Here is a 25,711-nt window from a genome sequence, read left to right as displayed (position 1 = left end):
AAACAGGGGTATGATTATGTTATATATAATTAAAGTACCTATAGACTCAGAGAAGAGTAAAACAATGTGACACTGTAAGAGACGGCACCAGTTCACAATGAATGTTATCTGCTTTCCAGTTACTCTGACAGGACATGTCTAATCTGATTGAACTGGACTGAGGGAGGGTCTGAATGCCAACATATGTGAAGACCACAGTGAATCCAACAGCTGTTTGCATCAGTCTGAAATATGAAAATGCTACCTGCTACATGATGGTTATTAAGACAGAAAGCGAGCCTGTTCAACGTGGCTGTGTGAGCCAGTTTTTGTGCAGTGCACTGACATGTTCATGGATGAAACTGCACGTGCAGGATTAATAGAATACAGTTTGGATATTACAAACTTTGTTACTCAGAAATTGCTTTACAGTGTTGTTGAAAGTGAAACCTCTGTACCAAGAATATATTTGTGAATACCAAATTAATCCATAAATAGTATGATAACAATTTACAGTAAGCCCCCCTTTTTAATCTTTTCACAATTTAATATCAACAATATTTTATAATATTGACAGAACATATGCACCACTTTTATAAGAACAAATAATATATTTTTTTTTTTAAAAAGGTCATTTTTAAAACTTCGTTTTGCTTGCGTTATCATAGCCGTCACTTCCGCTTCACCCTTCGCAACGCCCCATGACGTATATTGAGTGACGTCAGCATTATCGCAGCGACATATTGGTCTGCTTGCATCAGGAAGAGGTAGCGGTAGCTAGCGAAGCGATCCGGAGGAGAAATTAACACCATGGAAAGGACTCTTTGACCACAGTGACACTTACACTTGAAAGTACGTGAATTTAACATTTTTCTTAGAATTTAACTATAAAAGTGTTCAAACACGGAGGGACGAAACGACCTTGGTGACAGGGTGAATGAGTTAGTACGGGTGTGACAGCTAACGAAGCTAATGCTAACAAACGCTAAGTGTCCTCTTACGAGAACTGTTAGAAAACGAAGCTAATGCTAACCAACGAAAACGGTAACTGTCGGCGTACAGCCGTGCTACGAGTCACACCCATTAGTCTAGTAGCTTAAACTTAAACTGAGTAGTCTTAAACGCAGATGTGTCTCTGTGTTTAAATGTCAGAGACAGGACCTGAGTGAGATTTTTAGCTAAACGCCTCTTTCACGGCTGCTAGTTAGCATGAAGAAGAAGCTGGATGGTCGTCTTACAGCTTTCAGCTAAAGAGTCGTGAGGCGTTTGTTTGACATGATCACATAATTCACAGCAGCGACAGTTTGGGACAACACCTTCAATCCCAGTCTTGAAAATGAACTGGATCACGTCCTGTCTCGTTGATGGAAATGATGGGATGACGTCCTTCCTCTTTTATCTTACAGGTGAGGCTGTGACCTTAGGTAGCAGGAAGACATCCACAAGCCATGTTGGCTCGTCTGTTCAGGCTCCACGGCCTGCTGGTGGCCTCCCACCCGTGGGAGGTAATCGTGGGCACCCTCGCTCTCACCATCTGCCTCATGTCCATGAACAGCCTGGCAACCAGCAGCCAGATGTGCAGCTGGAACGAGTGCCCTAAAGTGGAGGAGGTGAGTCCACCCGTGTTGTAGGCGAGGCAGGTCAGCCTGAGTGTAGTGAGGAAGAGGAGCTGCTCAGGTAGCATCAGTAAGACGACATGTCTGTCTGTTTTCTTCCAGAAAGTCCACAGCAGCGATGTGATCATCCTCACAGTCACCCGCTGCATGGCCATCCTTTATGTCTATTTCCAGTTCAAGAATTTACGACAGCTGGGATCTAAATATATCCTGGGTCAGTGTGATCGGATGTAGACGTGTTCTTCTTCTTCATCACTCAGCTTCATCATGAAACAGATTATTTAACCTGTCGGTGTGTTTTTTCTTGTCCTGCAGGGATCACGGGGTTGTTCACAGTATTTTCCAGCTTTGTCTTCAGTACGGTGGTCATCCACTTCTTTGGGAAAGAGCTTACAGGTTTAAAGTAAGTGTCCCAAAGCAGCGCCACACCCTCACTGTTCAGCAGACAGTCTGACGGCTCGTTCACCAGTTCACGACAGCGTGGACAAAAGCCGAGGTTGAATCTGACCCAGACTGACGCTCGTCTCTCTTCCCTGCAGCGAAGCCCTGCCGTTCTTCCTCCTGCTCATCGACCTGTCCAAAGCCTGTGCTCTGGCCAAATTCGCCCTCAGCTCGAACTCTCAGGTAACGTCACGCGTAGTGCTGGTGTAGGTGTGATCTGTTGGTTCATGTGAAGAATGTACCTGAGGCCTGTGTTTGGTGTACAGGAGGAGGTGAGGGACAACATCTCGCAGGGCATGGCCATCCTGGGCCCCACCTTCACCCTGGACGCTGTGGTCGAGTGTCTGGTCATTGGCATTGGCACCATGTCAGGTTTGTCTCCTCCTCCTCCTCAGCGACGGCGATGTTCTGAGTGTGCTTCAGTGTGACTTGTGATGAAGGTGAGCTGAGTGGGAAATTAACTGTTGACTGTTTTCTGATGTTTTCCAGGTGTGCCTCAGTTAGAGATCATGTGTTGTTTTGGCTGTATGTCTGTCCTGGCCAATTACTTTGTCTTCATGACCTTCTTCCCTGCGTGCGTCTCCCTGGTCCTGGAGGTGAGGACAAAATGTGACATCTGGGAGAATTATTGCCTTTTAAAATGTCAAGAGTGTCTCACGATGAGTGTGTGCTCGTGTGTGTTTGTGTGTGTGTGTGTGTGTAGCTGTCGAGGGAAAGCCGTGAAGGTCGTCCAATCTGGCAGCTGAGCCACTTTGCCCGTGTGCTGGCTGAGGAAGAGGACAACAAGCCCAACCCTGTGACTCAGAGGGTTAAAATCATCATGGTGAGAAACTGAATTCAGCTCAGATTTAGCCTGCGTACATGGTGCTCACCGCAGCCTAAAGGTGACTTTTTAAGAACTGAGAGTAAGGAAGTGTGAAAAGAGTCTAACTGCAGCATCGATTTCGTGATGTCCTCCTCAGTCTCTGGGTCTGGCCTTGGTTCATGCTCACACTCGACTAGCCGCTGAGCACCCAGGTCAGAATCGCACGGCGGAGGGGCCCATAGCGAGGAGGCTGGAGTCCGACGGCACCATGCTGCCTCTGAAGCTCACCAGGTAAAAGCCCTGAACGAGGACGATCGCTCGCTCCATGAATACCTTCACCTGTTCTTGACTCTGGAGCCGTAACCTCCTGACGTGTGACTGTCTCTGTCAGCGTGCACCTGGAGCAGGTGATAACCCTCGGCCTCGCCCTGCTCCTGGCCGTGAAGTACGTCTTCTTTGAGCAAACGGAGACAGAGTCCTCCCTGTCCCTGAAGAGTCCCATCATCGGCTCTTCTCCTGCTCAGAAGCCCAGGGTGGCAGGGGACTGCTGCAGGAGGGACCCCCCCGCCCCGAAACCCCAGAAGATCATGAACGGTGCCGCAGCAACCAGCCCCGCCTGCTCAGCCGTGCCTGACTGGAGACCGTCCCCCGAGGCCGAGGTGGCGTGCGGAGAGAGCGGTGAGATTATGTCCGCGCTGCCTGATGGGAAAAGACGAGCTCTGATGTAACTGCTCGTTGCTCAACGTGTTTTCTCCTCCCCCCTCGTTCCTCCTCAGCAGAGGTGACTCAGCCTGCAGCAGCCTCAGGCGACGGCGGCCGCTGCCTTTCATGCTTCGGGGACCCTCCCCCTCCGACGCCGCCCGTTCCTCACAGCAGCGGTGACCCAGAGGCCCGGACGCTGGAGGAGTGCGTGGCCATCCTCTCAGACCCTCAGGTGAGCTGCCGGAGCAGACAGAGGAGACCTTTGCTTCTGTGTTTGTCTGAAGGTTAAGAACTCACTGGTTTGCTTGCAGCGGGGCGCCCGTTTCCTCAGCAACAAAGAGGTCATGAACCTGGTGACCTCACGCAACATCCTGAACTATAAACTGGAGGCGGTCCTCGAGAGTCCGGAGAGAGGCGTGGCCATCCGGAGGGAGATGCTGTCACTCAAACTGCCTGTTCACTCTGCCCTGGCTCATCTGCCTTACAAGGACTTCGACTATTCAAAGGTAAACTCATCGCTCACCTTCCCTCAGGTATCAGGTACATCGCTCTTGAGGTGGTGCAGGTGTTGACGTTGCAGCTTACTTCGTGCTCTTGTCCCGCAGGTGATGGGCACCTGCTGCGAGAACGTCATTGGCTACATGCCGGTTCCAGTGGGCGTGGCCGGTCCTCTTCCGCTGGACGAGAAGCAGTTTTACGTTCCCATGGCGACCACAGAGGGCTGCCTGGTAGCCAGCACCAACAGAGGATGCAGGGCGCTTTCTGTAAGTGACGTGTGTGTTTGCGTGTGTGTTTGCATGTGTGTTTTGCTGACTCTGCGGTCTTTCCCGTCCAGCTGAGCGGGGGCTGCCGCAGCAGGATCCTCGCCGACAGCATGAGCAGGGGTCCTGTGGTGAGGCTGCCCTCGGCCTGCCGGGCCGCGGAGGTCAAAGTCTGGCTCGAGACCCCGGACGGATTCAGCGCCATCAAAGAGGCTTTCGACCAGACCAGCAGGTCAGAAAACACGAGCAGAACGACTGAGCGCGTCCTTCGGCCACACGCTGAAAATGTTCCAGATCATCAGTGAATGTTTGCTCTCTCAGGTTTGCTCGTCTGGAGAAGGTGTTGGTGGGCTTGGCGGGGAGGAACTTGTACATTCGCTTCCAGTCTCAGACGGGAGACGCCATGGGCATGAACATGCTGTCCAAGGTACGAGCACATCCCGCGTCGCGGTGTGAACGCAGCCTTTGCTCTGTCCTCCGCTCAGCTCACTCCGTCCTCTGCGTTTGTCTCTGTGGTCTCAGGGGACCGAGCAGGCTCTGCGCAGACTCCAGCAGCAGCATCCAGACACGCAGGTGTTGGCCGTCAGCGGGAACTACTGCACCGACAAGAAGTCTGCTGCCATCAACTGGATCATGGGCCGGGGAAAGTCTGCAGTGTGCGAGGCCACCGTCCCCGCCAAGGTGGTCCGGGAGGTACGCACGACTGAAACCAGACTTCAGGGATCAGATCCTGCTTTACTCCCAGCGTTTGTGTATTGCTGCTGCTCATCGCACGTTTCTTACTGACGCGGCCTGTTTGTGTCTGCAGGTGCTGAAAAGCAGCACGGCGGCTCTGGTGGAGCTGAACATCAACAAGAACCTGGTGGGCTCAGCCATGGCTGGAAGCATCGGGGGCTTTAATGCTCATGCTGCTAACATCGTAGCAGCCATCTACATCGCCTGTGGACAGGTGAGGGGTCGCTCAGTGTGTATGAATCAGCGTTAGCGTTGTGTCACCTCACTCACTGAGCATGCTGCTCGTTCCAGGACCCGGCTCAGACCGTGGGCAGCTCCAGCTGTATCACTCAGATGGAGGCTGTCGGTCCAGAGAGGGAGGACCTGTACATCAGCTGCACCATGCCCTCCATAGAGCTGGGCACCGTGGGAGGAGGCACCAACCTGCCGCCGCAGCAGGCGTGTCTGCAGGTAACGTCACCTGCACTCACTTCTTACAGGTGGACTAGAAACGTTTGCAGCATAAATTCATTAAAGAAAGAAAGCGATGCACTCAGAGCTGAAGGGAGGGGGCTGCGATGATACCAGGAACAGGATCTGACCCTTCTGATTGGTCGCCCAGCTCTCTGACGCACATGACCTCCATCTTTGTCTTTAGATGCTTGGCGTCCAGGGAAGCAGTTCCAACGCGCCGGGCGAGAACGCCCGCCAGCTGGCCCGCGTGGTCTGTGCCACCGTGCTGGCGGGGGAGCTCTCCCTGATGGCGGCTCTCGCTGCTGGACACCTTGTGAAGAGTCACATGACCCACAACAGGTGAGATGTTTTCTTTGTGGTCTGTGTTGTTTACTGCTCAGGTGAAAATCAGCTGGTCCACATGTCTTTTTACGCTGGTCTTGTGTCAAACTTTAAAATTCTAGCTTCATGATAAGCGTATTTTTCTGTTTCTGGCTCTCAGATCTAAAGCAAACCTGTCAGAAACGCCTTCGTCACAGTCGGAGGAAGCTGCCTGACGTGAACCGTCGACCTCGCCGTCAGTCGAACTGAACGAGCTCTCCTAACAGAAGAAAACGGCTGAACCGTCCCCCGATGACACCCAGACCTTAAAAGACTAACAGGCTACTAACCGGACCCTGCACGCGCTGAAGGCGGCGGCCAGCAGGTGCTCGCTTTGTGCATAAAGACTTTTTGGACTGAGCTCTTTCGGTTACTTATTTGTGCCATTTGTCTGCCGCTGACCACGGTCGTGGTCTGTCGGAGCCGTTGTTGTTGTTGTTGTTGTTGATCTCTCTGAGAGTGTTTGGATTGGTTCAAATCCTGAACGAGCATCCCGTGCCTCGAAGAGTCCGAAGGCCAAAATCACGCAGCTTTTCCACCATGCATGAAGTGGAACGTGTTGTGAGAAATTGATTTGCACTTGCCAAAGCTCGCTTCAGACGGCGCTGTTAAAACGCCAACTTCCTGCCTGAATGTACGCGGTGCTGAACGGCACCAGTGTTGTAGGATATCACTTACAAGCTTTCCTGAGTCGAGTGCTGCTGTATACTGTGTATACTGTGGAAGGACTGTGGCTGCGTCTTGGAGGAAAACTGGAAAATCTAAGCCATATTAACCAGCTGAATGAACGTATGGTACGCTGTTATACACGTGCAGTGAGCGGAGGATTCAGAGGACGCTGCAGGGTCTCGTCTTGTCCTCTTCAGGCAGCAGTGAAGCTCAGACGTGGCCTCACGTTCAGTCTGTCGTGGAGAAGTTGAGCCGTAGCATGTTCTAGATAGAATATTCAATTTTAAGCTATTCCTTCCAAATGATTGTACTGTTTTATTTAAAAAAATAAAGGAGATCATGTCCCTGGTTTGTCTTTGTGCAATGAGAACAAATGGCTGCAGACGTGGAAAACTGAGGATAAACTTCATTTATTTCACTTTTAAAACAGGTCAGAAGTGCGATGCCGTCACAGTACGTTTGTAAGTTGATCCCACAGCGTTAGTATGAACAGATTATTTACAGAACTGTGTTTCTAATTACATTCAGTCTTTAACAGCTCGTGTCAGAAAGGTGAGGTTCAGCTCAGCGAGTCTTGTCTGCTCTCATCCATCATCCTGCTGAATGCTCTCAAATCAAAGAGGAGACAAGATGAGACAGTTTGTGCCTGAAGTCCTACGAACGGTTGGTAGAAGTACAGACGCTTCACTGAGTGATGAGAGCTCCTTCAGCAGAGGTTTGTGATCGTGTGTCAGCTGTAAAACTGCAAACTCCAGTTAGGATTTTAGGAAATAAAACGTGTGATAAAGAACTGTTAAAGTGCGCCTTCCCAGTGGATCCTCACTAACTCTTCAAACAGGACCGGCGTGACGCAGAGCTTCAGTGCTCTGCCTGCCAGTGGAGGAACACTGAAGCTGACATTTATCTTCTTTATAACACTAGAACTTGTAAAAGTGTCCTCGGTGGGAAAACAAACAAATGAAACGTCGCCTGGTTTATTCGTTCACAAACGAAGTTCAGAACACGCTGTGGGGATCTCAGCCACGAGGCACTTCTCTAGTGCGCTGATGGTGCCCTTTATCGCATCTCTGTCTACGCTTTCCTGGAACACTAAGGCATTTGGGCTCCACTCGCTCGCAAAAACGACCTTCAGGGAAATCTCGGTGACTATTTACAACATTCAAACCGTGCGATGACACTTCAGCATCGTTACAACGACGTGACCGGAAAGCCAAGCGAGTAACGTACGTCAGATCTACGACAAGCTCCCGTCAACTGTCGCTCCATCAGCACCAGTGGAAGGTGTTTTCATGAGAGGGACGCAGTCAGGGAGGTCAGGTCTACATCACCGGGGTCACGGCTTGATGACAGCCCCCCCAGACTTAAAACAGCTCAAATCAATCAATCAAAAGCTTGGTAACGACTAGTGAACACAAAGAGGAGCTGAAAACTGAAATCAGTCTGTTAGCAAAGATCTTTTTACAGAGCTCTTATAGAACATACGTACATTTATATATTAATATATCTGTAAGAAAGGAGACGCGAGCGGACACCTGGACGTGTCGGTCCGTCCTCTGAGCAGGACAGATGGATGGAGCTTTCATGGGGAGGGACGAACGGCTGTCTGTATTTTATAAAAACACTCAAAATAATCAGTTTTTCAATGACAATATTATCAATTCAGAGGAGAATCAGGAAGTTCTCTTGCAGTGATTCTGATAAATTATGAGTCTCCCAGAGGTCGAAGGTTGTCTCACAGGTGTTTGACTGCAGCCACCAGAGGGCGCCATCACCACCCTGGAGCTGCCCGTGAGCCTCAGAATAGGATGGGTTTGCTGGCAGTTTTCTCCTGGACGTAGGAGGTGAAGCGCTTCAGGAACTTGGGGTACTCCCTCTTTGCCACGGCCCTGAGCACGGAGGCCGGCGCCCAGCCCCCAGGGTTCACTGCACAGACAGACACAGGACAGACGTCAGTGAGGAGGACGTCAGCAGTGTCCATCCCTCACTTCACACACACTTCTTACTGTGTACTTTATTTTACTGTCATTCTATTGGACTGTTCTCAGGTCAGCTTAGAGACAGAGACAGAGACAGAAATGGACACCCACCATTGGCGACGTAGGTGATTTTACACAGGATGTTGTCTCTGCTGATCTCTTTGTCTCCCTCTGGTGGGCTGACCAGGGTCTGGCAGATCATGGCGATGTTGATCTTGGCACGGACGCACCTGCTGGACGGCTGTGGGACGAATCAAAAGGAGCAGCAGCGTGATTATCGTTCAGGTTGTCAACACGTCCCTCGCACGACGTCTGGACCTGAGCGGACCGGACCGGCTCACCTGTGCGTCGTCGTGGTCCACAGAGAAGTTGCAGACCAGCCAGGTGTCCGGGTCGTTCTCGTTGTTGGCCAAGATCTTCCTCATGGCGGACAGGTAGAGGACATCCCTCTGAGACGCAGGCCACACCCGCTGAACGCGACATCACAGACGAAAGGAGATTAAAAGCAGGCACTCACCGTCCAGCAGGTGGACACATTTGGGTTTTTCTGGAGCTCTCACCTTGTGTGTCTGATAAATGATGACTGCGCTGTCCGACAGCGTCTCCACGACGTTGAAGTTTTCGATGGTGGCTGAAAGAGACAGAGAACGAGGTGCGTTACAACGAAGCTGTTTCAATCCTGAGAACTAGTGTCAAACTGGCACTGATGTCCAGTAAAGACGTACTCTCCCAGTCGTTGCGGTAGGCAGTGTCCCAGAAGTAGTGGCAGACCTCGTGACCAGTGACGCCCTTTACGGAGTGGGTGGCCTTCAGCGGGTCCAAGACGATCCCGTTTTCTTCCACCTCCCTCCTGTACACCTGCACACACGACAAACAGTGACATCACCTCATCACCACAGGTGCACACACGTCCAGAGTCCAGATAAACGTTTTTCACGAACGAATTCCTTCTTAAAAATCCTCCTCGTACCTTCATTTCTCCCTCCTCCACCACCAGCTGCCAGTTGGCGTCTCCACCAACATCCTGCAGGGAGTAGGTCATGTGGTTGTGCACCATCTCCTCCACCTGCAACACAGGGCCGGGGATAGACAGAGGACGTGATGCCGACTGCGTGAAGACAACTTGAAAAGGTCCTCAGAGATCAGCAGAGAAGTGAAAGTGAGAGACGGATCAATGATGAAGTGATTGATCGTGATCAACCGAATCACTCAGCATCAAACACAAAAGCAGCTTCTTCATCTTCATCTTCATCTGTTGCACTAACAAACATCTCGTATTTCACTGATGCCGCGTCTCTGCCGGTAATGTGCATCAACGTCGGCGCTTCTTGGAAGGCCAAAGTAGAGAATTACAAACACCAACAATTCAAGTGAAATTAGACCACAGACGACAACAGATCAGCCGAGAACACCAGCAGGAAACCACAGAGAGGGAGCAGCAGCTCAGACACACGCAGCCCGAGTCTGTCGCCGAGTGACATGAGCACTGTGTGGCTCAAACTGGTATAAACAGGTAAACTTTGTCCTGTAACCATGGTAACTGGACATGTCCCTGCATGAACACGGTGAGACTTGATGTCCACTGCTGAAAATCAGACCAAAATGAACATATAACACAAAATGACACACCGAGCAGACTGTCGTTAACCTGTCGTCACACACTGACATTTACTGCCACACACACTTCAGTGGGAGCTCATGCATCAGAGGCTCATGCGTTTAAGGCTCTTGCGTTTGTGTTTTAGTTACTGAGGATGGAGCAAACATGGTGTTAAGTGGGGGTGGGGGTGGACTGGCTAAGCCTGAGCATGAGTTACCTCTGTGCTGAATCTGTGGACGTCGTGGGGCGGTGCCATGACTATCAGAGCAGGGGAGGACTGACTATGAGGCTACAGGTGTGATGACCGAGGATGATGGAGAGGAAGAGACAAAGTTACAGGATGAGAGGTGAGAAAAGAACGGGAGGAAGAGGAGGTGGGACAGGAGGAATGATGGGCGGAGCTCGTAAGTGGTTGGACAACCTTGTCAGAGAATCTGTGTGTGCCGGTGATGGAGTAGACATCTCCAGGGGGGGGCGGGCTGGACCTCTGTATCCTGGTCTTCTCAGTTTGAGACTGGACACAGACAGACAGACGTCAGTCAACAATGTGAGAAGAAGAACTCCGCGTCTCTGCCTTCAGAGCGTCTCTCTGCTCTTCTGCTCACCTGTTCTTCTATTTTGTCCTGCCTGTCCAGAGCAGCTTCAACCGCGTCGAAGAACTCGTCCTCATTAATGAGGCTGTTCGGACCCTCCTGCCAGGACAGTGGAGAGAGGACGTTACTGCAAAGGCTCTTACGCATCCCAAAGTTCACGCTGCTTCACTTTCATGACTTCACCTCATAGTCTGGACCTCCGAAGTGAGACTTCTTCTTCAGCTCATTGAGGGCAGATTTATAACCCTCCTCTATTCTCCGCCTCTTCTCCATCTCCTGCGAACACAAACCCACAATCTTTACTGTGGTCAGGAAACTGCTAACTGCTGTGCTAACTTTCTCTTTCTCTCTTTCTTTGCAAATGTCTACCTCTCAACTGCAGATAAACGAGGACAACCACTGCTGTCTGAGAAACTAGTGCACATGACGTCACGTCACTCGGGCAGGAAGTGTCGGACTTTGGTAGCGAGGTCGTGGACCCGCCCGCTAACAGGAAAGTTGTTTGCCTATTCTTTCTCAACATACGTCCTGATTTTCTGTTTATACCTTCTCTCATAATTTCATCTAAACTGGGACAGTGAGAACTTTCCTCCATCTCATCTGCTGCAGTTTTCACTTCCTGCCCTCCGTCTGGGTTTAAGGTCACGTGACTGCAGGTCACACACCTTGTCCAGTCTCTTTTGCCAGCTGTCTTCTCTCTTCACCATGAGATCGATACAGTGGGACAGAGTGGCCAGGATCCCGGCTGTGGTGGCCTTGAACGTGATGGCCTCGCCCTTAAAGTCTATGCCATTGATTTCCTTGGGACTGGAGGACGGGAACACTGCACAGAAGAGGAGCATGAACAAATGCTGCTTGTAACAAACGGACCAATGGCACGTGACTTCGGCTGAAACTCCTGTATTTTGTGTTTTCGTCTGTCCCAAAAAGGCGTCGTCACACACTTTTAAACACCAAGATTGAACCATGATGTGATGCCACTGTGGATGCTTTAGTTTTTGAGTATTAAACTCTCATTAAATAAATCATTAAGCATGATGATGTTGCTCTTTAAGCAGAGCGTGTTTAAAATTATAGAAAGAATAATGTAAGTTTTCAGGAGGAGTCTGCATTACTCACATTTTTCTTTGCTGCCATTGTTGTTGTGCAGAAACTCTCCATCTGTCCGGGTGTTGGGGAAGTCATCCTCATCGTCCTCCACAACTGAAAAAAAGACAGCGTTTCAGAGGAGGGAAGACAAACTCAAAAGCACCAAACAGGTAGCTGCTACACACTCCGAAAACCGTTCAGGGCTCCGGGGCCTCGCGGCGCCTCGCAGCCCGTTCACAGTGGAGCAAACCATCAGACTGACAGCACGCTGCTGTGCTGGACAACATGACAATGGTCTGGTTTCATCTTTAGAATGAACAGAGGGTGAGAGAGGAAGAGGAGAGAGAGCCAGGAGCAGGGAGAGGGAGGTGAGGAGAACAAAAGCAGGGCTTCATTCACTGTGGTCATCCACAGGCGCCCGGAGCAGGCAGCCATGAGCCAACGCTCAGCCAGCCAAGACGGGCTGAGGGCGAGGGGGCTGGAGAATGACTGCTCTCTGAGTCACAGCGAGCGCGCGCATGCACGCGCGCACGCATGCACACACGCGCACACGCACACACTCCAATACAAGAGTCAACACATGTTTCTATAAACTGCAAATATTTCCTCATCTGTACAGAAAATGGAAAACTCAAGCTAAAGACTTTCTGAGATACATCAGAAACAAACAACCCTGACTCCAAAACAGGCTGAGCCACTGTAAGGCATCAATTAATGAATCAATTTATTGATTACAGCCAATAGATTTAATGTTTTTCCTCATCAGCTTCATTGATTTTTGTAAATATCTGCTGATGTTTCAAAGTCTGTGGAAGTCGTGGAACGCTCCAAAAACACCTGTAACACCTAAAATCACAAACATCAGTGGGTTAAAGGGAGTTTGTGTGTGTGTGTGTGTGTGTGTGTGTGTGTGTGTGTGTGGGTCTTACTTTTATCCCTCTGCAGCTCATCCTTAGACACGGCGTCTGCACAGCCATCAAAGTATTTCTGAAGCGTGTCCACCTGCCGGCACAGGATGTCTCTGAAGGTCTCCATCTCCGCCAGCTTCTCCCTCAGTCTGTGACCCTTCTGAAGAAACAACAAAGAAACGCAGCAATTACCCGTTTGTGTACACAGCGTTTCCTCAGACCACAGTGCAATCAGTGCAGCGTGAGCCAACAACGCCCCATAATGTGTGCAGATAAAACTCACCTTGAAGGAGGACGTGGAGGTGGCAGAGTAGCCGCTGGTGGCCGACGTGAGAGACAGCATGGAGCCGTGTCTCCGCAGACTGGACTCTGAGCCATATCCAGAATCGGCCTGTGAACAAGCCCGCAGGCGTGAGGAAGAGCAGTTAGCGAAGCTGTCGCACAGCAGCCTTAATCAAGAGAGATTTAATGCAAACAAAAGGCCATGCATGACAAAAAGAGCTCGACTGCGACTCAAAAAAACAGCCACAGTTCAAAAGTGACGCAGCAAATGAACCCAGAGACAAAAACGCTCAAACACAACATGTCCTTCACTTAAACTTCAGTCATCTCTGTCCTAACCGTCCATCTGATCTGAGCTGCTTTCATGCAGGTTTAGTCGAGTTTATTCTGATGTTTTGACCAGCACGTCACTGTCTAATTAAAAATCCTGTTCTCGTCACTTGTACATTATGAATGAGCCACGATGATTAATTATGAAGTCAAGCTTGCAGGAAAGCCTTCATAATGCTTTTCTTAATGTTGTAGAGACATTTGAACAGGACGGCATGAGCTCCACAGCAGCACAACATGACACACATTCAGTGACCATGGCAACACAGCTGACTTCCTGTAAACCTGACTGGTTCCCCTTTGCTCTTGCATAACGGCCTGGCACCCAAAATAGACGGCTGGTGACAGCAGAGAGGAAAGGTTCACACACAAACGCTGTGAAAGACGAAGCAGAGACGTTTCCCTTTAAGAGACGCTTCCCACTTCAGCCACCAGAGGGCAGGACGTGTGCATGCACGTGACTGGCATTGGTAAGAGCCCGGGGTAACTGCCGGTCAACGACCAGGAGTAACTGTGCCTGCGTTCACATGGCTTTCAGTCAGTGCTGCTTGCCCTTTAGCCAAGATACTGCTGCCCCGCTGACAGATAGCTCTATCTGTCGCTTTGCATAAGGGCTCTTTATCTGTGAGATAGCAGAAAAAAATCCATGCAAGCAGAGGTTTTGATGCAGCTGCACCACCTGATAAAGATCAGATAATAGGAAATAAAACAGAACCACTGCTGGCTCTGCTGTCCACGGTCTCAGCTGTACGGTAACACCGACACACGTGTCCTCAACGCAGCACACAAAACACTGCCGAGCTGAGCGTGTGTGTGCGTTAACGTGTCGTTATTGAGGCCTCTGTGCACACACACTTGTAACTTTGGAGACATAAAGCCGGGTGCTGATGAAGAGGACAGGAGAACCACACGACTCCGAGTCATAAAGATGTTTTTTTGGGTATTAAAAGTGAGGAAGCAGAAGCTAAAATCATCATCAGTGATAACCTCACACTGCTGAACTCATGCGGTCGTCACAGCACATCTATAACACACAGATGCATCCTGGAAACCAGAGTTGTTTTCATGTTAAGATGCTTCACGGTGTCAAACTGGAGGAGGACGAAGTGTTAGCTGCAGTGTTTTGTGTCTCCCTGGAGATGAGGGCTGCTGAGTGCTGTGAGTAATGTGGGTAAGAAGAGGAAGCGCGGCCTTCTAGGAAGAAGAGCTTTCAGCGGTGACTCATTGTGGGTGTGGCACATGTACGAGCACAAGACCCCAGCCCGGGGTGAGTCACGGCAGCTCCCCCGGTGCTGGGGTGAGGAGGGAAGAGGGGGGATTTCCCAAAGTATGGACCACGAGCATGCTTTCAGAATGAAGGTGTGGCGACCGCCTGCTCCTCCCGTCACTGACTCACAGCTGAGGCTCCTCTCTGGACGGTCTGCCTTAGACTCAGACTTAATAATAAAAGCATTTTGGTGATGTTGCGCACTCAGAAATCATGTTTTATATGTCCTCTCTGTCTACGATGAGTGATGGGTGCTGCTTCTGCTACACGGCCTTCACACAACACATTGTTCGGATATTTTAGGCAAGCGACCGTAGTCCAGGGCTAACGGACTCTCCCCCAGGTCAGATTAACCTCCGCGTTTCTGTGCTAAATCATTGCAAGCCATCTGTTTGGGTGTTTCAAACAGATTTCTCAGCAAGTCGAAGCCTTTTCAGAGTCAGCCGTGTGTTCGATGTCTGTGTGTGAAAGGGGATCAGCCTAACTCTGAGCCAACTGTTAGTCCAAGGTTAAAATAACTCTCAGCTAAGCGTGCCTCCTGTTCAAAGTGTCATGAAGAGACTGTGGGCCATCGAGGATTGGGCTATCCATGCTGCTGTAGGGACTAAACAAACACAGGCACAGCTAACACAAACACACACTTGCTGCTACAGGTGAACACTCAGTTAGTCCTACAGACTCTCTAACAGACGCACCAGTGGTGGAGGGATGATTATTGCTCCCTGGACTCCTCCCTTCTCTCTCCTCCCCTCTCTGATACTCTGATAGAAACACACACACATGCACACAGTCAACACATGCTAATTCACAGATCCAACCTTGCATTAGATTAATCGTATTTGCTGCAAATATGACAGGGATTTGTTTCTTTTGCGAGCAGTTCATTGTCTGCTGCGTTAGAGAGTGCATGACTTACCCTGTGCAGCTCAATGGAGTCTATCCACTGGTGTCTGTGCTCTGGGTCTTGCGCCCTCAGGTACCACACGCTGTCGTTTACGCTGATGTCCAGCCGGCACTCGTCAAACTCATGAGGCTAAAAAATAAACAGACAAAGGACAGAACGTTAGATTAGAGCTGATCCCTTAAATATCAGTCTCTCTTGATATCAGATAGAAGCAGAGAGCGGATCAGATACTGGAGGATGCCATGAAATGAGCCCTGTTATGGGAACCCGGCTGGCTTGATACCTGCTGTAATGATGCCATACATTTCTAACCATGCTGTCATGTTCTTTTCATAGCAAGAGGAAACGCAAATCTCTTTCCTGCTCAGGAAGAGCAGAGGGAGGCATGAGCGAGGTGGCCATCCGTGTGAATAGCTATTAAAATGACAGAGAAATGGCAAACTGCTAATCTCTCGCCTGTGCGTTAGAGTGGGCGACAATCTGTTCCTGAGAAGTCTTTAACAGCTAGAAACACACAGCCACAGCCATGCCAGAGGAGTTTGTACAATGTAGGTCTATCTGCTGTATGTGCAGGATCTCACAGAGACAAAGGCCAAAGAGGAGTGCACCAGAGGCACTTTCAGACACCGTCCCACGGGATGAGAAGTGGCAGATAAGTGGCTTTTTAAGGCGACTTGCAGGATGGAACGTGTTCCTAATAGGCCTCCAGTGTACTGTCAGCTGTGGAAAACCGCTGCAGCAGTGCTTTTCACCTGTGGGGGATTCACCAAATGCATCAGGACTTCTGAAAGGACACTTCTACAGCGTAAAGTGAACGAACAGGCTGATAGACAGTCTGCTGTGTTCGAGTGTGGTTGAGGACACAGGTTAAGAAGGAATGAGCAGTTAAACTGTAAGCTAAAGAGAAACCATGTGAGAGAAGAGGCCTCTGCATTCCTGTGCTGGCCACAACACAATAAGCACATCCCTGTCTTAGCACACTTAATAATGCCAAGAGCGGTCAGCGCTGCACGAGCCACTGCAGCCGCTCATCAGCTCTTTCAGAGTTAGTGACTGAAAGGAACAAATGAAAGGTTTGTTCAATGAATGAACGCATCGATTGTTTGGGTTAGGAATCTATTTCATCTATACAATACTGAGATAATATAAAAAGTCTATCCACTAAAACAGGCTATAAAGCACATATGATCATTAACAACTGTGAGCTCACAATCTAATATCCGAAACCACGACTGAAGACTGTATTACTTCAGAGAGCTGGCAGACTAATAAACGGCCCACTGTGGTGTCTTTAGGGAGGTTTCACTGGAGGAGTGCGAGCTGCTCGACACCTGGACCAGACGCTCACTGTCAATAATGCGCCACATGAGGCTGAACGCTTTCCAAATCAGATGCTCCTCTAAGAGTTATGAGCAGCGCCAGCGTAAGATCAGCAGCGCTGTCAGAGACGAACAAAAAGAGGAAGCACGAGCAAGGAAGGAAAGAGCAACACTTCTTTAAACCTCCATTTGTTATAAGGAAGACAAAAGACCAGCGGACAGCATCGACAGCCTCTTTCTGTCTTTAACCCACGATTTCAAAATGCAACCTCGACAAACCGCTGACTGGACTTTAACCGCCGCTCAGATCTGCAAAAGTCATCAGATTAAATACTCAGAGGCACGTAAACAAATACAAAGGCAACACAGCTGTAGAGGAGGAAAAGAACAGAAATGTACAGAGCAGAAAGAAAAGTGAAAAACTGACCTGAACATTTGAGAAAAAATGGATATGTGTGTCCGCGCTCATGTGACTGCACCACATTAAAGCTCTGTGAAGTTACAGAGGACGCTGCACACAGCTCGCACAGCGCTAGCTGGCAGCTGCGACTTCATTTGTTTGCTATGAAAGCGAGAAAACAGGTTCCTCTTGATCACCTCTGAGACTGGAGGATCATGGGTATACTGACTGGTAAGCTGGGTTGACCAATGAAAGCCTGCACTGGCTCTGAGAAGGTCACTGGGATGCGAGGCGACAGTAAATAACAATCCATCACACGAAGGTCAGCTTTCCACTTTACAAGATAACACGACGTGCTGGCCATGTCGTCGTCCTGCGTGACAGGTGAGCAGACGAGAAAAAAAACCTCTGTGGAGAGTTTAGTTTGTGAGTGCGCGAGAAACTCGAGGATTTTTGTTGCCTAGTACGTGGTGGAATCAATCATAATCATATCTCACGTCCAGATCATCGTGTCAGAGTCAGTGATTGTTGGGGCTCGTTTGTGTCTTTGTTTGTTTTGGATGATTTTCAACTGTCTGGTCTTATCAGGGGGAGAACTGGACAGGAGGGGGAGAAATTAAATTTCATGAAATCATTGTTTTGTAAGTGATATGAAGGCCAAAATCAGCGAATGACAAAATCACTTTATTCTGTCTCTGTTGTCTTGGAGCATAAACTTCCTTGTCGACTTCAAAAAGACTCCGGTCTGTCCTCTCCCTTCCAGGTCTGAGCCGGCGTACGTGTTTGCAGTCACAGCACTGGATGGACGGGAGCTCCCCTTAATATAGCTTGTGATTTTCAGAACCCAAAAACAAAACAAAACAAAAAAAAGCAGGACTGACACCAATGAAAACACGCTGCACCAGACCTCATGAGTCACATGACTCATTTGTGCACATTTAAACATCATAATTATATTTTCTGCAGAGGAGATTCAGACAAATATAGGTTCTTGTTCCTTCAACATTACTACTGAAGGCCAGACGCCAGGAACATCTTTCTGGAGACTCTGGATACCAAAAAGGGATCCCTGTGAGTGCAGGAAACAGTGACTCACCGAGCGGTCAGGAGGAAACACAGGGGAAGGGAAGGTTAAATGAACAAAGGTGACAGTCAACAGCATACATCACTGATACGAACACACACACACACACACACACACACACACACACACACACACACACACACACACACACACACACACACACACACACACACACACACACACACACACACACACACACACACACACACACCCTCCTGATGACCCCCAACGTACAGGAAGTTACATGCTACAAGGAAGAGTCTCATTTCCCGACTGAAGACACTTTCCACAGAGCCTGACGTCACTGGGAGCGACCTACTCGACGTCCGCTTTAATCTCCCTTTCTCTGTAATCTCCTCCAGCGGTTCACGGAGACACATATTGTGAGGAAAAGGCCACATCATCATCGCAACCTTGAAGAACTCAAAATAATCCGGCACAAAACTGTGACACAACCAGTCTGCACGACTCGCCAATTCCAGCGAGAAGGAGCTACAAGTAGGCCAGTGTGCTCCTATTAACTGACCACGGATCTAAAAATGGTGATGGGAGTTAGCAGCCTTTGTGAGTACGGCTGCAAAAGCAGTTCTGGGGGCACATTTGCACCAACAGACAATCACATGAACCAACAACTTGGAAAAGCACGACAACACAGTCCACGTCACCTGTCCACAAGGAGTCTGATGGCTGTCCGTGTCGGCCGCGGTACCACCATCAGTATATCTACACATTGATATTTAAGTCAGAGTACTCCTACATAATTCTGCCTTTGTCTGATGTGCAACAAGAAGGGCAGCGTCTTATGTGGTCGATAGCCGGCCTCCAGAGAGGGATCTAAATCTGGAGCTAATGCATCCTGGAGGGTACGAAGTAATGCTACCAGGAAGTCCTTTAGTTAGTCCAAAAATACTATAAAGCTACAGAGACGGACTCCAGCCTCAAGTTCTTCAAAGTGAGTAACAGGCAGAAGCTTCATTAATGACAATAATTCATTCATTCATTCATTTGTGGATTAGTAACCGTGGACAGACAAGGTGGAAGCTGGTTGCTGTTGTTCAATGTGACACTGTGAAGCTGCTGCGTGCCTCACGTGTGACACGAATGTACAAAACATAAGGAGATAAATGGCGAACGTTAGCCAATGCTACAACTGTGTTTCAACACGAACCTGTTAAAGTTTCAATTTAACACTTACTACTATGACTTACTGGGTAACCAGTTTGCTTAACTGGTAATTTACTGTTCAAACATGCCTGATGCTGATGTAACACTGCTTCTCTGTGCACGTCTTAACTCAAAGACATGAGTGTGCTCATGACGTACCCATACTGCTGTGCAGACAGGAGGTGGACCTAATGAAATGAACGGCATATAATTCAATGAAATGCAGCAGCTCTGCAAAGAAGACTCCCTCTGTAAAGCCTACAGACTGTATCAAACATGTTTTCAGTGGTTTATGACTGCATTATATCTTAAGCTGGGCTAATATCATGTGTCCCACCCACTGACAATGCTCGTGTTTGGTACGACTGAAACCAGCTATTGAATTAGCAGGAACTGCAGGAGTGACCTTCAGCTCGTACCAATCGTGGGTTATGATACTGTGTAGATTAACTCTTATCAGAAATGCTTCTGATGACTTGTGGTTGTTTTGCGATGCGTGTTATCTTGCAGGTCTACCAAACTTTCTCAGCTTTAGTGCCCACACTGAAACCTGTGAATGACTCAGCGCAACTTCCACTACAGACTTTCCTCCAAACTAAATGCATATTCTCCTTGTATGCACACTAGAGCTGCAATGATTAGTTCATTAATAAATAAATAAGAGAAAATTTAAAAAATTTAAGTACAAACAATCAACTGAAACACCTGAGGACATACTGCATCATGGTGCATCTGCATCGAAGAGCTAATATGAGAGCCACAACAATCAGAGAGAGAAATACAGGAAGAGATATTTATGCTCAAAGAAGGCAATAACTGTCTGTGCACGACCATCGTCAGCTGTGACTCTTCATTATTTATGCCAGGCAGATTTCCAGCTGGAATGAGAGAAGACGACGGCAGAGCACCACATGGAGGTTAATATTTACATAGACTGGGAACGGAGGAAGCTGAACAAATACAGCTAATGGCAGAGCCTGCTTCACGCTGCCTGGGAACAGTAACTTATTCATTTCCCTTGTTACTGTTTGGACAGAGACGCAGGCGGAGCTGCAGTCAATGGCCGAGCTGCGTTCCCACTGAAACACGATGAAAGGTGTGAACAGTGTGAACGTCCAGCATTAAACACTGTTGACACACAGATTTATTGTCTCCGTGCTTAACAGAGTGTGGCAGCTCTTTGTCTCTGTGAGACAGGAGGATATTATTAAACCCCTGATAAGCAGTGCTGTGTGTACCACTGCAGCTTGTCCAGGGACACAGCATTACTCGTCTCATGATGAAGTCTCAAGTAAAAGGTTACCACATAGCATGCTGTTTTGAAACCAGAAGAGTCACCTGACAGGCCGGCTATCCTCCAGCACAACTTGAGACATAATCAGGAGTTCTTTGTAAAAATAGGCCACAACCTGCAGCTGAATGCCACGTCTGAGAAACTCCAGGGTAAAGTTCCTCATGATAAAGAGTTCAACTTTGAGCCCACACATGGATCCAGGGATGAGCAGAGTCTGTCCTCTGTGAACTAAAGGACTGGTGTGTCAGATTTAGGAGAATATGGCGCAAATGGGTTATAAAATTTCTAAGTATGTTAAAAGGTTTGCAAAGCTATGTGAACAAAATGACTGAATCAGACTACACTGATTAGCCCCTTTGCATTACAGCTAGTGAGCCAATATATGGAGAAGGTTAAGACTACAAATATCTATCTTTTTTAGTGCATCTCATCTGTCATCTGCTCCATTCATAAGCAACAAGGTGCATCATTTTTTCCTGAATGGAAGGTCAAACTATACCAACTCATGCTGTAAAGACAATCATCTGAAGGTGGAGGTGAAGTGACACACACGGTCGGTTTGTAGCCTGAGTAAACGTTCACAGAGTGTCCTCTCAGGTCTTGAAAAGGTTGACGTGCGCCACACTAAGTTTTACCGTTTACAGCAGGAGTGACGGCTCCTCTCTTAGCAAATCCAGCCCTCTTACACAAACAGCAGCCTTCATTCTTGTAAGGCGTTTTGAAAGGGTCGCCATTGCACAAACGTCAGGCTTTGCATCAAATACGCTCTAAAGGCCGTGGCGTACCGGAGCAGACTGAACAGAGCGTGAGGGAGCTGCTTTGAAGTGAAGAGCCTCGGCTGTACTCACAGTAATGACAGCTTTGCTCAGGCACAGGGAACCCCGGCAGCCATACTCCGTCTCGTCCTGAGACTTGTAGTAGCTCAGCGTGTTGTTCTTCAGGACCACCCAACGGTCCTGCCATCCATGGATGTAATTTGTCCACTGAAAAACAAAGAGCTTTTATCAATATTTTTGTATGTCGAGGGTCAAAAACACCTCAACAACGTGACACTTAAAATACCACTTTATTTAATATGTACTGCGTGTTAACATACAATGTCACAAGCAACTCAAAGTCTTTATTAAGGGACTGCTTGACTGGATCGCTGAATTAGAGAGTGGTTTCCATTTTTCTGGTCACACGTGGGGAAAAATGAGTTAGGACAGGTGGGATTTTCTGTGAAGTGTGGACTCATTAATCCTCACAAGACCTATGACGTGTATGGGACTTAGTATGATGGAACAGGTGAGCTTTTCTGGTTGCAGATCTGCTTAATCTCACAATATGCTTGGTTAGCGGGTCAGCATGCAATCTGTTTACAGACAACCAGCGTACAGTGAGATTAATACCACGTAAGCTTGCCAGCATCTTAAGTAATTAAAACTGTGGTCCATTTGTCCAAAACAAAGTCTCGCAGAAGTGAGCAGAAGCATATGGTCAAATGGGTCACCAGGACTTAGTCTAGCAGCAGACTTAACCGCCTGTTTACTGAAGAAAAACAGATCAACAATAGCCTGCAGTGTTTTTATTGACGCTGTGCCCTACTTGTACTTGTACTCCAGCAAATGTTTTTGTTAAAGTAGTATTTGCAGTATGACTGGACATTTGGACAGAGCACAAACATCATTTACTCAATCCACATTGTTATCACAGCACACCTGGCACAGCAGGCCTATTCAACCTTTAAGATTAATCAAAAGGTCAGCACAAACACCTTGTACACTTGTACCACGGCCACGTGATCACCAGGTGTACAGCAAATGTAACATACAGGTATCACAGTGTCACATGTACGGACCTGGCATGGACTAGCTATACAAACACGTTTTGGTTCACTCATTAGCACAGCAGGGGCTCAGTGGGCTAATGTTGCTCCGTGTGCAGAGGGGCTTTTCCTTCGGCTTCACGGTGAGTTACCTGCGTGAGGAAACGCGGACGGGCAGTGGAGGATTCTGGATATCCCTCCCATGAAGCAGACATGCCATGATTTGTCGTAAACAGTACCAGATTACCTCATTTAACCCTGGAATGCAGACAGGCGCCTCCCTGGCAGTTTTACCCTGAGCGCTTGGCAGTGACATTGATCGAGGTTGGTGAACTTGGACGGAAACGTGACTCACCTTGCTGAGGACTCCGCTCAGGTCGGCGACACCAACAAGATGCCCGGGCTCCTCTCTGGGCTCGATGTCCTCTTCGGAACCGGAGGAGTTCCAGCTCTGGTTATCTGACATCCTTGACGCTTCCTAAGCTAACGCTGTACACGCTGAGGGTAAAAACACTATAGATGTGGCATACGACGCTCAGGTGACCTAAAGGTAAGCTGACAGTACAAACTGAGCCGTCTGGACCGGAGTGACAAGCAAATGAGGAGCAACAGTTCACTGAATCATGCTGTGTTATTATCGACTGGCTAATAGGTCCAAAGGATTAGTTAACCCAGACAGCAGAGCTCGTGACAGGATCGATCGCTTGCGTTTCCCGCCGCGTACGTCCACCGCTGTTAGCTAAAGAGGCTGCTGACACATTCTGTGGCCAAACTGTCCATGTAAACGCTCGCTAACGTTAGCCGTCAACTCTGCCCCTTCGCTGGAGCACACAAGTGACAGAAAAGGGGTAAAACGCAGATAAATGAGCTCAGGCAGGCTTCGGCGGTCCCGGATAAATCCTGTCGCTGACTCTCAGAGAAGCGCTGCGGCCGCGGCGGCGGTTGTTTTCCTCTGTAGACCGGTGACAGCTCTCCAGCTCAACGCCATGTTCAACTGACGTCTGGGGCTTCTTCTCGGCGGGTGAGCGCGTGTACCAGCTTGTGTGCTGCGCAGGGGCGCTGGCCCTGGTGACGTCACCAAACCAATTCCTTATATGGCGCCTGGCTCCGCCTCCCGTTTAGAGCCCTGAAAATAGACTGAAAGGTGCAAGAAAATAGACCAGGAGCACTAAGTGCATCAAGCGTGATGCTCCAGGTGACAGAAGGTGCATCTGTTAACCTAATTCAGCTCTGATACACTGGAAGGAAACCCCACGACTCAAATTAGTAATCTTTAAGCTGCTTTTCCTACCAAAACAAACAGCTGTACTTTAAGGCCAATATTGGTATCTATTTAATAGCCAGTGGGCCCAGGGGCAAAAATCAGCTGAGGGCCCACCATCTTCACTGGTTACCAATACGTTTTAGAACTGATTTTAAGATTTTACTGGTTGCATTTAGAGCACTTCATGGTTTCCCAGTTACATTACTTGATTTCTTGTCCCCTATGTGCAGAGTCAGATCTTCAGGCAGGGCTCTGCTGGCTGTTCCCAAGTCAGTTTGGGGCCCATTAGTTTTAACAATCGCTGCTGGAGAATGTAAGGCTTCCAGAATCAGTGACATCCTTTAAATCACTTCTCTAAACATGCACATATTTTTATTAATGCCACCACAATGTTTTATCTGTCCTCTCCATCATAATTATCATAAATGGTAAATCGACTGCATTTATGCAGCACTTGTCTAGTCGAGCCAGCAACTCAAAGCACTTTACAGCGAAAGCCAGCCTCGTATGTGAAATAAATTGTACTCTTCAAATTTCGTCAGGATGTTTTGCCTCATAAGAAGCTGCCTTTCAGGGACTTTAAAAGCTGTGTATTTATTCTGGGAGAAAATAACTGCAATTCCAAACACTTCTTGGCGATGTGCACCATGGTTTGATGTGATTTCATCTCAAGTACGTGACTGATTTAGAGATGATCTGTTTGCTACGCTGGGGCAGTATTTTCGGTGAATTAAATCACGGTGATATTAAAAGCCTCCTCTTTATAATTAGGGCTTTTAGGAGTCTCCAGAGTCACTTCAACAACCAGCAAAGACAGGATCAACACTTAGTATAGACATTTATGAGGTTTTGCCTTGTGTTTAGATAGACTCACTGTTCATGATGTCAGTGGAGCAACCTCAGTAAAGTATTACTACAGCAGTCTAATACATAAAGTGGCTTAGGGCTGGGGGGTGGGGGGGTGGGGGTTTCCAACATTGTACGCCAGTTTAAAATATTTAGCATCATTATACGAAGTGACATAACACATTCATTCATAAGGAACGCTCCCTCTCTCCATCCCCTTTCCTCCCTGGAGATAATCCTGTACCAGGCCTGTACTTATGTTAACCATGAGTCATGTGATAATCCTTGTGCGACTTAGCACACACACACACACACACACACACACACACACACACACACACACACACACCTCCTGAAATTCAGACAGCAGCGTTTCAGTGATTTACAGGGGAGCAGAGCTTTCAGCCATGTCATGGGTTTTGTGAGTCCGACTCAGATCCGCGAAATCATGAGACCTGGAACCGAAGAAACCACAAGACTCCTATTAGCTGCACAGTCCGACTCTTCTCCTCCATTAAAAGGAAACGTGTGAGTGGCAGGAAGCTGAGATGTTGGACGGAGCTCAGTTAACAGGTTTTTGAAAGCTCTAGCCACCACAAAATAGTGAACTCACTAATCCAAACTATGCTCCTCAAAGCACTTATGATGTGACAAACACTCTGTTCAGTAAACAACAAAACAGGCCTTCATCTGTCAGACGAACAGTGGAATCAGCTCTGGTTTAGCCCCCACAGCCAGTCCCCCCATTTCACACGAAGTCCCTGAAAACCCTGGCAGTCACCTCCCAGCACTTGGGGAAGGGCTCGTACACGACCTGTTGTTTGACCGGAGAAGATTCAGGCGCTTGATTCAATCATGTTGACACACAAATTGTCCCTGATTTAGTGGATCTGTGATTCATTTAGAGGCCAGGAGTCAAGGAGCATGACTCAGGCAGGGCTGATCGAGCGGTAATGTGATTAAGTCACATCCACTTTCGAGCTGCTCATCGGTCAGCCGCTCCAAGTGGGTAAAAGTGAAGGAAGCAGCTGGTCCACCAGGAAAGATAATTTTACTTCGTGCT

General features: G+C 48.6%; 2 protein-coding genes across 4 annotated transcripts; one reads left to right on the top strand and one right to left on the bottom strand.

Moving 5' to 3' along the window:
* Window positions 1–705: 705 nt before the first annotated feature.
* On the top strand, window positions 706–6,889 carry LOC139349071 (3-hydroxy-3-methylglutaryl-coenzyme A reductase-like). 2 transcript variants are annotated; one of them, XM_070989544.1, is made up of 20 exons: window positions 706–831; window positions 1,386–1,589; window positions 1,698–1,809; window positions 1,911–1,998; window positions 2,135–2,219; window positions 2,303–2,408; window positions 2,526–2,632; window positions 2,740–2,859; window positions 2,999–3,132; window positions 3,233–3,519; window positions 3,621–3,775; window positions 3,855–4,049; window positions 4,149–4,307; window positions 4,379–4,536; window positions 4,626–4,731; window positions 4,827–4,997; window positions 5,113–5,253; window positions 5,331–5,489; window positions 5,677–5,831; window positions 5,974–6,889. In XM_070989544.1, the coding sequence occupies exons 2-20, from the start codon at window positions 1,428–1,430 to the stop codon at window positions 6,026–6,028; spliced, it is 2,655 nt and encodes an 884-aa protein (XP_070845645.1). In that variant the 5' UTR covers window positions 706–831; window positions 1,386–1,427; the 3' UTR covers window positions 6,029–6,889. The 2 variants fall into 2 exon arrangements, with proteins under 2 accessions (XP_070845645.1, XP_070845644.1); XM_070989543.1 differs by having other exon boundaries at window positions 3,618–3,775; window positions 5,974–6,866.
* Window positions 6,890–6,912: 23 nt separating this feature from the next.
* On the bottom strand, window positions 6,913–23,553 carry LOC139349072 (ceramide transfer protein-like). Of its 2 annotated transcripts, XM_070989545.1 has the most exons (17): window positions 22,894–23,553; window positions 21,580–21,714; window positions 15,483–15,599; window positions 15,262–15,327; window positions 12,971–13,078; window positions 12,709–12,847; window positions 11,810–11,893; window positions 11,356–11,513; window positions 10,874–10,966; window positions 10,703–10,789; window positions 10,519–10,611; window positions 9,468–9,563; window positions 9,223–9,355; window positions 9,058–9,128; window positions 8,839–8,967; window positions 8,609–8,738; window positions 6,913–8,444 (listed from the first exon to the last, which is right to left on the bottom strand). In XM_070989545.1, the coding sequence occupies exons 1-17, from the start codon at window positions 23,002–23,004 to the stop codon at window positions 8,317–8,319; spliced, it is 1,878 nt and encodes a 625-aa protein (XP_070845646.1). In that variant the 5' UTR covers window positions 23,005–23,553; the 3' UTR covers window positions 6,913–8,316. The 2 variants fall into 2 exon arrangements, with proteins under 2 accessions (XP_070845646.1, XP_070845647.1); XM_070989546.1 differs by lacking the exon at window positions 15,262–15,327.
* Between the last annotated feature and the right edge of the window lie 2,158 nt (window positions 23,554–25,711).

Source organism: Chaetodon trifascialis, chromosome 20, assembly GCF_039877785.1.
Source record: "Chaetodon trifascialis isolate fChaTrf1 chromosome 20, fChaTrf1.hap1, whole genome shotgun sequence".
Lineage (NCBI taxonomy): Eukaryota > Metazoa > Chordata > Actinopteri > Chaetodontiformes > Chaetodontidae > Chaetodon > Chaetodon trifascialis.
This window is presented reverse-complemented; position numbering and strand designations above follow the sequence as displayed.

What these genes read in the sequence shown, in the direction of transcription:
- LOC139349071 (XM_070989543.1), top strand. Translation starts at nt 1,428, where the DNA reads ATGTTGGCTCGTCTGTTCAGGCTCCACGGCCTGCTGGTGGCCTCCCAC. An exon ending in CTGCCTCTGAAGCTCACCAG is followed by an intron (nt 3,133 to 3,232) that starts GTAAAAGCCCTG and finishes TGTCTCTGTCAG; the next exon opens with CGTGCACCTGGAGCAGGTGA. An exon ending in GCATGAACATGCTGTCCAAG is followed by an intron (nt 4,732 to 4,826) that starts GTACGAGCACAT and finishes CTGTGGTCTCAG; the next exon opens with GGGACCGAGCAGGCTCTGCG.
- LOC139349072 (XM_070989545.1), bottom strand. Translation starts at nt 23,004, where the DNA reads ATGTCAGATAACCAGAGCTGGAACTCCTCCGGTTCCGAAGAGGACATC. An exon ending in TGAGCGGAGTCCTCAGCAAG is followed by an intron (nt 21,715 to 22,893) that starts GTGAGTCACGTT and finishes TTTGTTTTTCAG; the next exon opens with TGGACAAATTACATCCATGG. An exon ending in CTACCGCAACGACTGGGAGA is followed by an intron (nt 9,129 to 9,222) that starts GTACGTCTTTAC and finishes TGTCTCTTTCAG; the next exon opens with CCACCATCGAAAACTTCAAC.